The 13,218-nt window shown below is 35.7% G+C and overlaps 1 protein-coding gene and 1 long non-coding RNA gene across 2 annotated transcripts; both read right to left on the reverse strand.

Annotated features, from left to right (window-relative positions):
* Window positions 1-5,987: 5,987 nt before the first annotated feature.
* On the reverse strand, window positions 5,988-7,436 carry LOC18100912 (uncharacterized). The gene is made up of 2 exons (XR_002982851.2): window positions 7,027-7,436; window positions 5,988-6,487 (listed from the first exon to the last, which is right to left on the reverse strand). It is a non-coding gene; the product is annotated as an uncharacterized LOC18100912 (long non-coding RNA).
* Window positions 7,437-10,134: 2,698 nt separating this feature from the next.
* Window positions 10,135-12,025, reverse strand: LOC7466736 (protein ASPARTIC PROTEASE IN GUARD CELL 2). Its single transcript, XM_002309876.4, has one exon. It carries the CDS (start codon window positions 11,890-11,892, stop codon window positions 10,387-10,389), a length of 1,506 nt encoding a protein of 501 aa, XP_002309912.2. The 5' UTR covers window positions 11,893-12,025; the 3' UTR covers window positions 10,135-10,386.
* Between the last annotated feature and the right edge of the window lie 1,193 nt (window positions 12,026-13,218).

The raw sequence follows: 13,218 nt of genomic DNA on the forward strand, positions 1-13,218 counted from the left end.
ACCTACAGGAGTTTTTATTTGAATGAGTAAGAGGTGAGGGATCATCATCTGCAGAACTATTTCTCTCTTTCAACTCCATCATGATTAAACAATTCGAATCAGATTGCACTGTGTAGCACTATTTTCTGGATTCCAAATATAAGATTCATTGGCGAACACCTCCTAAAAAGGCTGGTAAGTGCATCTACGTACAAGCGATCTTTGGTTAGTTTAAAACTTCTACTTGAACGTGTGGATTGTCATGATTAAACCTGGTTGAAAAGGGATTTATTTTCACTGTACAAAAGACTGGCGCATGATCAGGATATATACCTAGCTAGAGTATTAAAGCTAGGAGAGCATGATTTGTACCCTAAAGTTGGGAGTTGAAGGAAGAAACATGAAATTAAATCTCAACAAGTTTAATTAGGCAAGCACGATATTGATTGGTAACTTGTATACCAAAAAATTGACAAGAAATATAGTATTGTATACTCTAGCAAGTAATCATGTATAATAATCAATTATAAATTGGTTGAAAAATCAAATGGGAGTATGCATGTGTTTACACACAAAATTAGGAAATAGTAGATGAGGTAATTGATCCATGTTTACGAAAACAAATCCATTCCGATTAATATGATGATCTGAGAAAGCCATAGGGCATCACATCTAGCTATAGGGCACGTTCCTCTCGGTATTAAAAGCAAAACTTTATGCCTTGATTACTTGAAATGGAAGCTTTTTCTCAGTGAAATGCTTACCAGCTATACAAAATATATATTGAAATTGTTGATTGTATCTTAATTAGTAACAGAATGATCTTTCATTAATTTACTCACTCTATCTGAATCCCTTGTACAAGTCTTGCTTCCTACACAAGTCATCGGATGACACCATACAAGAAACCATGGAAATTCCATGTCTAAATTATATATGAAGCTCAAGCTGTTACATAAAAAGACTTCTTTTTCTTTTTCTGTAGTGTTCCAAATACACTGTCCTTGCACATCATTAATTTGATTTTTAGATAACTATATGCACAGAGGGTTCTTACCTTCAAAATGCTAGCTTTCATGCACCTCTATATATATCTTTCGGTGTCACAATGGATCATGGTTGTGTTTTCTCTTAGTAGTTAGCTGCTTAATTGCAATGAAACGGTCTAGGGTTTATACAAAAAATTGTTCCATCCATCTCTCGATTAAATTTAAAAAATGGTTTGTAATTTGATTCTATGTTTTGATGTCTTCATTTCTTGGCATTATATTTTGTGTTTAATACTGTATTATATATTAATTAAGTGTAAACCAAAAAGAGAAGCATAAATTGAAGCACATCTAGTGATGCAATTGAAGTTGTATAAATTAGAGGTTCTAAGTATTTAAGTGAGAATTTATATTGTCAGATGCGGATCCAAGTAGATTATATAATGACTTAATAGATATTTTTATGGACAAGTAAGATATGTTTAGGCTTAAAATAAGACTTGGTCATGCCAAACTAAGTTATCAACTTAAAACTTAAATAACAGAAGATCCGATTGTTAGATCGAGGTTAAATTTTTTCAAGTAGTTCTACAATCAGTTTTCTGTGAGAGGTCACTTATCAAATTATTGAATTTCTCGGATTTATTATTTTTATTTTGGATTTTATTTTAATTTCCTTAATATTTTTGAATTTTAGGTTGTTTTCTAGTAGAGTTAGGTTTTCCTAGTCTATTTAAAGGTCTTGTAAACTCTTAACGAGGTAGCTACTATATATTTAAATTTTAAAAAATAAAATTATGAATTTAGAATTTATATTTACAATTTTTTTCACTCATTAAAATTCTTGTATTTTCTAAGTTATTGATGTCCTATTAGACCTAGCTAGGTCCATTTTAATATGAAGAATTCACAAATATGCAAAATCAGTACTAATTACTATTTCAATTACTAAAAAATGGCTTCTGATTTGAAATTAATTTTAATCTCCTAATGATAAATTAACAGGGAATTACGAGCTTAAACAAGTGGGATTTTAACAAACATTCTCCTTAAATATTAATGGGACCCAATATCTCTTTTAAACCAGGAAAATTAGAGAGTTGTGCATAATTAAGTGCGTAATTAAACTCTCAATTCTGCCTTCTCTCGATGAAGCAAGGCATTGAAGCAACAAACAAATCCCATCTGCCTATTAATTGGTCTTCTTGTGAAAATCATCAGGTACCTTAGCCTACCACACTGAAAAAATGACCAATCAAGCAACACACCTTCCCATTTCTCTTACTGTTCTTCAACATTTCAAGCTAACCCATCTTTTCCCAACCACACTGCTTGTGACATTCACAAGCACTACAACGCACCTCAGAAAAAACATTAATTTTGACCTAAATATTGATGAACCATCACTGCTTACCCTCCTACAAAATCCTATTATTACAATTTGTGGTCCCTTTCTCAAGCTTCCATGCAAACCAATCTCTTTCCTAGGATTCTTCTATCCATCTTGCAGGATGCAATTTGTTACATGGAATTCCGGCCTCAATAGAATATATATTCTACTTGGCTTTATTCAAACATATATAATTTTCTCCAAGTGATGTCAACCAAAGGTCATACCTTCTTACGGCCCCATAAAACTATGTAGAGTCTTTTTAGAATTTGAAGGCGATCTTCCATGTTTAGGTTACACATAATGGCAATTCCCTCCCCTCTTTTTCCTCTCAAATCTCTCCATTAGGGTATTCTCGACCAGTTTTTGCATATCAAGACTAAAATCCCTCTTTAATTGAGTTTTAGATAAGTTTTAGATTCAATGTCAAATCACTTTCCCCAGAATTAATTTTTTTGTTAAATTAAAATTCACGTTTGGGTTAAGACCTAAAATTCATAATTGTTTTTCAAAGCAAAAGAATCGCAAGTTTCAAATGGAATGGTCTTAGCCAGTCACCATTTTGGACTTTTAAGTTCATAAATTTGGTTTGTTTCAACCGAAAGCCAATTTCGCATAGAACCCAGGAGATAAAGTAGCTAGATTTTCAAAGTTAACTCTACAATCGGTCTTAATATATATATATATATATATATATTCTTCATGAGAAGGTGTCAAGCATTGACAATATTGGAAATAAAATATTTTGCATGAATACTTGAAAACATTGCTGATCACCAACAAAATGTGGAAAAAAATATGGCAAATTTGTAGAGAAAAACTTAATCAAGCACAGGATGTTAGTAATATATATCTGGATGAATTAACCATCATCCCTACGAACCCATCGGAATCCGGTGATGTTTCATCCTGATGTTGCTTAAAATCCTCAGTTGTCCCACACCACCACAAGTACCGTATATGCTATGATTAGAAAACTGATAGCTTCATGAAAAAACCCTAACTTTATGAAGTGGGATCCAACATAAGATAATGATTAAAAAAAAAAAGAGCTAACACAGGGAAGATAGGTTTGATGTCAATTTCTCTGAGTCTCTACATGCTTTCTAGCTAAAACTAACCCTATTTAATCCCTGCTAAAATACTACGTAAGATAGCGACCCCAAAGTACAGTAGGTGGGTCTTCTGGGGCTGTCTCTTTCAATTTGTTTATTCACATTTGGTAACAAATTAACTTGCACAATTGTTTCATTGTACCTCAAGTCATTAAGACACATACTTCGGCTCTAAATAGAAAATGACAGCAGAGCTACTCTTACTTTTTCTCACTTCTTTATAACTCATGTCCACAATTAGTTATTCCCGTTGTAAAAACTCTTGTTTCCAAGTCCAAGAAGTTAACTTAACAGTAACCTTGCATCATTCGTTTTGAAATAAACTGCATTTTCAATCCAGCTTAGAAAACCAGTAAAGTTGAAGGGCTAAAATGCAATTGCATTACTTCAAATTTTTTTTTGATTAACATGGGTGTTCGGACCAGTTTGCGCGCACCTCGACTAATTTCAGGGGTCCTGAAGTTATAACCATGTAAGCCTCCAGTAACCATGAGATTTGTAAAACTCAAACTAATAATTTTTAAAAAGTAAATCCAAAACCTGACCAGTTAAACTACACCTCTCAAATTGCATTCCTTTGATTTTAACAGCACAAAACATGCTATTTTAAATATGAGACTTGATCGGGCTGTAACAAGAGTATTAGACAAGATATCCCAAGGATGAGGTGGCCTCCGTACTCCTGCTTCTACATTGAAGAATAAGTCACAAGGAATCGTGAGAATTCATATGTTCATTGCTTATGGGGTTTGTGTTTTGATGCTTAAAAACGTTGGTGGCTGCTGGTAGTGCTGCTTCCCGTCTTCAAGGTTTTGCCAGAATCTGGTGACGGGGATTTGGTGGCTAGCTAGCTAACTCCCCTTCCCTTTTCTTGCAAACTGATAAGTAGAATACATCCCAAATGGGGAGTCTGAATTTATGAATCCCAACTCTGAAGGGAAGACATGCAAGCTTAGTGTTTAACAACATAGAAGAACACCTATGAAAGTCGTTCACCATATCAATGGGAGGTTTCGTCTCTTATGAACACTTCCCCATCCATTTGTCATCGTTAGGATGACAATTACATCAATGCTTGATGCATGATGGATCATCCAAACCGACCCAAATAAATTAAATATTCTATAAATAGTTATTGTTTAGATCAAATTTGGATAATAAAACCCCAAAAAACCACCAATGTTATAAATAATAAATATTATTCTATCTGACCCGAAACTTGATATATGTATATGGATACATCCATGATCCATATCACAGGTGTGCTCATTCGACCGGCGACTTGTGGATTTGAGGAATTGGAGGTTCTTTGATGGCATGAATGTTGCACAAATTATCATGTGTCATATATAGGACGCGTGAGTGGCATAAAAGAGTAACTGAACATGTGAGGATATTGAATGAAGAGAAAGGTTTTGTTGTTGCTAGCATGATGGATACTGAAGGCAGTGAGATCGATTCATATGGGCTATCTTGGTGGTGCTTCATCGATCTGCTGAAGCTAAAGCAGGGGTGAGAAAATTAATTGAATTATTCGGAATATCAGTAAAAATAACCTAAAATCAATCAAATTGAACAGTTTTATGAATTTTGTTGGGCAATTTCGATTGAAATTAATCAAATTGATTATATAATTTGCAAAATGATTTTCTTATTAGATTTATTTAAAGTATGCATTCAGATTAGGAGTTATTTTTGCAAAACTTGGTAACTATTTTAACCAAAAATTTGATAAGATCAGCTTCAAATATTTAAAATCCATACCTGCCAATGCCATGTAATGAATTGGATTTATCTAATCGTTTTGGATTCGAATATAAATATGGATAATATTAAGTTCCGAATCTTGAGTACCCAACTGGCATATATGCCATCTTTAGTAACACGAGGCCCATTGACTAATGAAGGCTGGACATCCTAAAGACCTTACATGCCCATTATCTTCAAGGGCATCTTGAAATTTAACTGTCCAAAGACCTCCACGATATTCATGGTAGAGCTATATGTGATATAGGTTCAGAGTTTTAAGACAGAACCATGGTGATGGTAGGCTTTTAGTTGAGCAACTAGCTTAAACCTTATTATGCTTAATACCTGTGTTTTATGGGACTATGAATTAAACAGCATGCAAATCAAGAATCTCTGTAGCTTTCTTGAATCAATCAAACCAATCAACAACTCCGAACCAGACAACTAATGACAGCTTAAGTTATTATCCAAGTAATTACTGCCATCGCAGTGTAAGGGCTAGGGACTTCAAAAATTGCAGACATAAACAATCCAGATGCTTCTTGTAGGAAAAAACATAACAAGGGAAGTCGAAACTAAACATATACCTTATTCTAAAAAACAAGCATAGGATATGAGGCTCACCATAAATCTTCTTTCATTTACTTCGGGGGATAAATACTTCAACACAGACAGTGTGGCTGAAAAAGACATAGCAATTTAAGTTGCTCCAATGACAGAATGTGTTCAAAACCCGACAACAATGCTAATATAGGAAAGAAAAAGAAAAGGAACTAAATGATAGCTGAATAGTGTCATATAGAAACTCAAAGAGACTGGAGAGAAAGTTTAAAGAGTCTTTTGTTTGTTCTTCTGCAACTATTTTGTATGCATTCAAGATGTCTTTAAAAAGACTTTCAGTTTGACAGAGGTAGAGCAGAAATGCAACAAACATCCTAGTAGTTAGCCTGTACATGATATACATTCGAAATTGAAAACTTGTTATCTTTATCTCCTTTGTTTCAGGAGTCTGCTGCTGGATTTGAAAAGGTCTCATTGACTTGTTTTTCTACACGCCCCGCAGTCGAAAGGGTAAGGAAGAACATTGAGACTGTCATGCAGGAGCATATGACTAAATCCAACCTGTCAAGCCTAATCTATCAGCAGCATTGTACATTCGTAGTTTATCCTAGCCAAGGCCAAAGAGTTGCTCCCCTCCAATGGAAAATGTTAGGCCCACGAAAGAAGAAGAGTTGTAAATACTGTGAACCCAACTGCTAGCTGATCTAAGAACATAATCAACAGCCAAAACCAACCTCAACAGAAAGAAGTTAAGTTCATGCTTCAATGGTAAGTTCATGAGAGCATTAACTACATTATAGATCATTGCTACATAACAGATGAGTTTGATGGCATTCTTTTCACCTAACAATTTTTTTTTCTTGCCAGAGGTTCCCCTAACGTCAACCAGCCCCAAATAAGATAACACAATCCCCTTTTTTTGCAATATGAAAAAAAACTAACAAAGTGAAACAATATCAAGAGAAAATGACTCAGTAAGGAACACTGTTTTCCCTAAACGTTGCAAGGAAGGCAGAACAATACCACTTGAGCCACATACCTCACTCGTTCAAAACACACACTACTCATACATAATATAGGCAATGTTTACACTCTGTTATCCAAGAAAGACAGCAACTATTCATTAAACTAACCAACAAAATGGAAGCTTGCAAAGAAGTAATCAATTCGATCTCGGCATACAAATTTCAAGTGAAACAATCCAAATCATTTACAATGTTGCGAGATTTGGAATTTTTTTTACCTACAAGGACGAATGCGAGGGAAAGTGCGAGAATCGAAGAGAACAGGCCAGAAGTAGAAGCAACTGACGGCCCAAAGCCCAGGCAAGAATGCGAATCCGAATTTGTAAAATCTACGTGCGTAGGTTAACGATTCGTCTTCTATTAGACCTAGTGGTCCATCGATTGTTGACCACACTGGTGTTGACGATAGTATTCAGTTAGTGTTGTTAGGGTTTGGATTAGCGGTCGATGTGGTGGCGGTGTTAGTTTCTGAGGCTTCCATTGAAGCAGAAACGACGTCGTGATCGTGAAGGATTTAAACGACAGCACGGTTCTTAGCTCTCTCCTCGTTGATTCGTAACGAGGAAAAATGGGACCAGATAGAGCAAATACGCCGTCGCTTCTTAGAGCCAGAATTTTGTTCAATAAATTAAATGCACGGTTTGGTCCCAAACGTATGACTCCAGTCTCAATTAAGTCTTAAATATTTTAATTTTATCAATTGTATCCTAAACCTATTTCATGTCAAACAAAATAACTCTCCATCCATTCTCTATTAAACTAACTATCGAGTAAGTTTTTATAACTATATTTTTAAAGTTATTTAATTATATTATCAAATTAATTAAGTTTATTGAACTCACTTAAGTTAATAATTAACTCAGATATTAGATTTTTCTTTTTTAAAAAAAGAAATATTGGTGTCGCCTAAACAATATACTTTCATATTATAAAAAATTTGACCCGGCTTACAATATAACTCAAAACACCTATCTAGTCTAATATCTATAACACTTGTATATTTTTTTATATTATTATTGAAACTTATACTATATTATTATCGAAACTATGTCACGATCCTTTCATATACATATATGAAGATATCGATTTTTTGAAAAATAAAATCTGGTTGATCATTTTTTAAAATTTAAAAAGCAAGGCAAAAAAAATAAGGTACAAGGATTCCATTGGAAATTTTGATGAACGTCATGCCCTGAAATTGTAATCAATTTTGTTACGAGGTCCAAAACGACACTTCGTTTGTTGTGATGAGTGAGGATGTCCATCGTTCTGAAATTGAAATCAAAATGGCGTCGTTTGCTTCGGCATTTTATACTATAGAAAGTCCAATATTCCGTTTATATTTACGAACCTGCCACTTACTGTAAACACTGACTCACAGGGGGGACGGCGGATTTTCTTTGTTTCTGTGCAAGATGATGCGTGAACAGTTAAGGACATATAGGAAATTAACCAGTGCCTGCGTTTCTTGCATCGTTGAATATGAATCGGAGCTTAAAAAAGAAGAGAAAAATCCTTACAATTTAATAATTAATGGTTGGTTGAAGGTTGGAAAAAGTGGATGAAGAGTACTGGCTTGACCTTGAACATGATCATCATGGCCAACTTTTCTTTTTTTAGTAATTAATTGAGGAATAATATTATTAAGATTTAGTTAGTATCATTAAAAAATATATATAAATTAATTGACTAAAAGAAAATTTACAATGTGATCAAAGTTCATAGATTTTCTAGTTAGTTCAAACATCTTTAGATATTCTAGTTTAGTTGAAGGGAGATGGAGGACTAAGAAAGGTTGTCTTGTAAGATGACTAAGAATATTTTCTATCTACTTTGGATGAATATCGGTCCCATGGGAATGGCAGAAAAGCAAGCTAATTGGATGGAATTTTATCTATCTAACCTATTTAACCTTTGTGCACTTGCTTTTGTTTGTCCCTTTTAAGCTTCATTTATTTTTTTGAAAAAAAAAACCCATCACTTGCAAAATAGTAATGAACTGAAAGCTTCTTTTTTTTTTCCTCGTTAATTTATTAAAAAAATTGAAATCTATCTAATAAGAGAATGAAATAATGATTGATTATAATAGTTAAAATTGGGATTTGTATTTAAGGATGAACTGTTTTTTCTTGGATCCTTTCTTAGCCTTGCTGCCTTCTTGTTTCTTGATTCTTTGACCTGTGAAGCTGTTTGGTGTAATAATTTAAATGGATAATCAGATTGGTTGATGCATGTTCACTTTGGCTTTTGCTTGTTCCCATAACCACTGCATCGATCTGTGAGTTGCAGAATGTACGATAGTGGTGGAATTTGACCTTCAGGATTCATCATGATTCCTCGGTAATTTTATGTTTCCCAAGTTTAGCATGAATCATAAGAATGGTTGCAAGTTGGACTGCATAGCATCAGAAATTGAGGGATTGATGTTTGCAAAATGTTCTGAAGAGTACTGTACAGATATACATTGAAGGAAAAGGCAAAATCTTAGTCGAGACATGTACTGACAAGTTGAGCCACACTCGGTCACGCAATGTTCTGGCAATAAGGTGAAGGTTTTCGCCAAAAGTCCAGAAAGAAACTTGAAGTATATCCTCAACGATCCTAATTTCTGTGCAAATCTTAGATTGCTTTTATTGATTCCTTTTCACTTTCACCAATTTCACCACAACAAACCCTCACTTTTGTGGGCCTCTAAAGTGCTTGCAAAGCCCTAGGAGGGTTATCAGAGAAAGCAATAGTATTTAGCACTCATAAAATGTCATCGATCTAGCTACCATCTGTTAGTTGAATCAGAAATGGGAAATGGGAAATGGGATGTAGTCAGATTGAGTTGTTCTGATCCTTAATCTGACATGAAAAGGGACTAAAGCAATTGTTATGCTCCCAAACATATCAAAAGAAGGAAAAAGCCAACACCTTTGTAAAAGTCATTGCTTGAATGCACTCCAACTTAGGTTACACCAGGCAGACCAAAGCTCTCCTAGCTAGTGATGCGTTCACATGCCCACCTTGGTGGTGGCTCCCTTCCCTCATGATTTTAACAGTACTGCCATAGACTTGTGGATGAGAAAGGGAGAGGAATCTCTCTGTACTATGAAGACGGGAAATAAAGGTGGTAGGCAATGAGCAAAAATCAGTGTTTGGGGTCAGTTCCACCCACTATTGGAGACTGAATTGCGTCTGGTACGCTAACATGGGTGTAAAAGGAGCCTCTTGGATCCTACCATGGGTGGCCTAATACCCATGCAAATTATCTTTTCTGGTGATCATGCTTTTGACCATTGGAGAATTTCAGCTGGGAATGTTTTGACTATTAAACTCTGATCTTTTGTTTAATCATAATCACCTCTTTTGCATAATCTTTATCAACCATTAATTACATTGATCTGTGCACACTTCTTCACAAGGAGAAAAGCACAGCTCTAGTTCCATATACTATATATAATAACACTTCAATACTAGGACAAACATCACAGGATATTAACACATACCCCTTCTTAACTATGTGTATACTATAATACTTCTTACACATAATAAATATCTTCGTAACTATAATTAAAGACTAGCAAAATTCCTACTCAGCAAATATTCGGGCCAAAGCCTACGAATTCATTAGCTTCGTCAACAGAAATTTGAATCCCTTCTTGTTGAATGTTTCCGAGGATGGAAAGCCCTGATGGGGAAGGAGCAAATGCAAAACAAAAGGTTCCTGCATCATCCACTGGAATTAAGAAGTTATTTGCTGGAATGGTTAGGATTGGCCCGCCTGAGAAGTAAAATGAAACAGTCGGTACCCGAACTGACAGAAACCCGAATAGGTTATAACAAGTATCAAATATGGATACTCCAGAAGCCCGGGGGAGGTTTTGGGTTTGCTCAATAAAGGCATTACGAAACGCTTCGTAAGCCACCGTAGGGAACCGAGTCACAGCCGTCCCAGTGTCCATAACAACACCTCCACTTCCCAGTTCATTTAATTGGAATACATCTTCAGATACAGGCACCCTCGTGTCTCCAACTCCGAGACCCAAAAGTCTGATATAGTAAAAGCTCGGTGCCCGCGGGTTTCGAACCAAAGGGATCCATGCAGCTCCCACGGGCATTGCTTCAGACCCGAATTCCAAAAATCCATTTGTATTAGTCCCCCTGCTCACTAAACAATAACTAAATGCATTCCCGGTCTGACCACTCAATTGACCCATAAATGACATGGATCCACCTCCAAGTCCCAATAAGCCGGCAGCACCAACAAACATGCCCCGATTACTATGCCCGCATCCGATAGCCACATTTCGAACCACGGTTCGTCCAAATGTAAGTGTTTCGAGGGCAAGAGTCCCTTTTGTATACGATCCATCACCATATGATACCTCGTAGCGACACCGACCCGAATTACAACCCGCATTCTCCACCCGGTCACAAACTGCCGAGCTACAAGACACCCCCATAAATGATGCTGAGTCTGCCGGGTCAAATAGCGGGTCGGTTTGATGATAACATTGGGTGCAGGGTTTACATTGAACCCAAACAATATCACTGCCCGAATCAATAACCATGTATTGACTTCTCGGCGGACTACCAAGTCCTATCCTAACAAAATATTCTCCACTACCTTGGTTCATGCCTGACACCACATCTGACCCAAAATCTTCTACCTCATACTTGGCGGCGCTGCCACTTGAAAGGCGGTGTATAAGGCTAGCCACCCTCTTCACGTCTCTATGCATGCGTGCATGAAAAACGTGGCTATGGTTATGTAACTTGTTGCTGAAAGATACCTTGTCTCTGTGGACAAGTTTTAGTTTCTGCTTTCCCCCACTTTCGCTATCATTTGGATTGGTCTTGAATAGTTCTTGATACTGGGATGGTTTTATGGGCCTAGTTTTTGTTTCTGTTAATGCTTGTTTCACGTTCAAGAGTTGAAAATCAGGGTATAAAGTGGTTTTGGTTTTGGCTTTGGAAATGTTGTCATGATGAGTGGTAGCGGTAGAGGTGTTGGTGGAGGTTTTGGTGGTGGTGGTGCTTATTGCAAGCTGTAATAACATTACCACCACCAAGACAAGTAGTGCTTGAGAGGCTGGCATGTTTTTAATGTTTTGGTTGGTAGCTAGCAGTACTTCTTGCTCTGGGGAACGAACGAGAGGGAAGGGAGGGATTTATTTGGATTGAGTCATGGGATGTGTAGAAAGAAAGGGTGTGTGTGGGGTTTGAAATAATTGGAGTGATGGGTTACTGTATGTTTCTTTTGGAGTTTTGTTTTTGGATTGACACTGAGAGGTGTTTTGTTTTGAGAAGAAATTAGTGGGTCTTCTGCTCCTTAACTTTGCAGTATCTCTTTTCTACTTTTAGGAAAAGTTGATATATACATATATGTATGGCGACCACAGAGGGCATCGAATCATGAATTTGACCACCTAGCTAGCTTTCGCAACACATATTTAGTGCAGCAAGCGAAGTGAATTTTCTCGATTAATTATCTCCTGTCTTTTCCCTTCATCTCATGATCAACCTCTTCATTTTTTACTAGCATATACGTACTCATGGCAAAGGTAACTCACGTGTGGATTATTGCAGAGTTGTCATTCATATGTGATCAACTAATCCGTCTGTGCTATTAGTTTTAGACGCATAATCTTTGCTGTCCAGGCTAACTCAGGATACTTCAGTAGCAATCTTTGTTATTTAGTGATGTAGCTTTGTGTTGGCAGCAGTGGCACTTGTAGTCTAATGGCACCTTCATTCCATCCCTATGGAGACATTTTGAGCAAAATAAGATAGAATTATCATTCCTGGAATCAGGATTTGATAGTGGGAACAAGGCAAGGAATTGGTCAGTACTGGATCTCCTTTTACTCGTGTAACTCAAAAACCGTAAAAGGGGACAATATATTGTTGTGCTCTTTTTGGTCAAGGATTGATAATGATTTCACTTGTTATTACAGCAAATTACATTATAGAACATAGAATGGACTAATAATTACCAGAACTCAAATAATTGTTTCTCTTAATAATGATGCTTATCAATTAAAGTTGTGTTATTATGCTCTTGATTGTTCAAAATAGCAAGGGCTCATGTTTTCGGAAAAAAAAAATCAAAACAATTATCTCAATTAAAAAACTTAAACTTAACATATTGAAAGAGACTTTAAAAGAGATTTTATATTATTTTCTAATATTGTTTAATTTTTATTTAGTAAAGGGTGATGAGTATTGAATTTGTGGTTGTTTGCAAATCAATAATATAATAATATATTAAAAAATCATTTTAACTAAAAAAATTTAATTATTGAATAAAACACTGAAAATAATTTATATTAATTTTTAACAAAAAGCTACATGTTCAACAATATTACTACGAAAAGTTTCCACTTGCACCACTTGTTAGTTTGATATTTTTTGCACAAGATAAC

This window comes from Populus trichocarpa, chromosome 7 (assembly GCF_000002775.5).
Source record: "Populus trichocarpa isolate Nisqually-1 chromosome 7, P.trichocarpa_v4.1, whole genome shotgun sequence".
Taxonomy (NCBI): Eukaryota; Viridiplantae; Streptophyta; class Magnoliopsida; order Malpighiales; family Salicaceae; genus Populus; species Populus trichocarpa.

Coding starts and splice junctions, on each gene's coding strand:
- LOC7466736 (XM_002309876.4), bottom strand. CDS start 11,892: ATGCCAGCCTCTCAAGCACTACTTGTCTTGGTGGTGGTAATGTTATTA.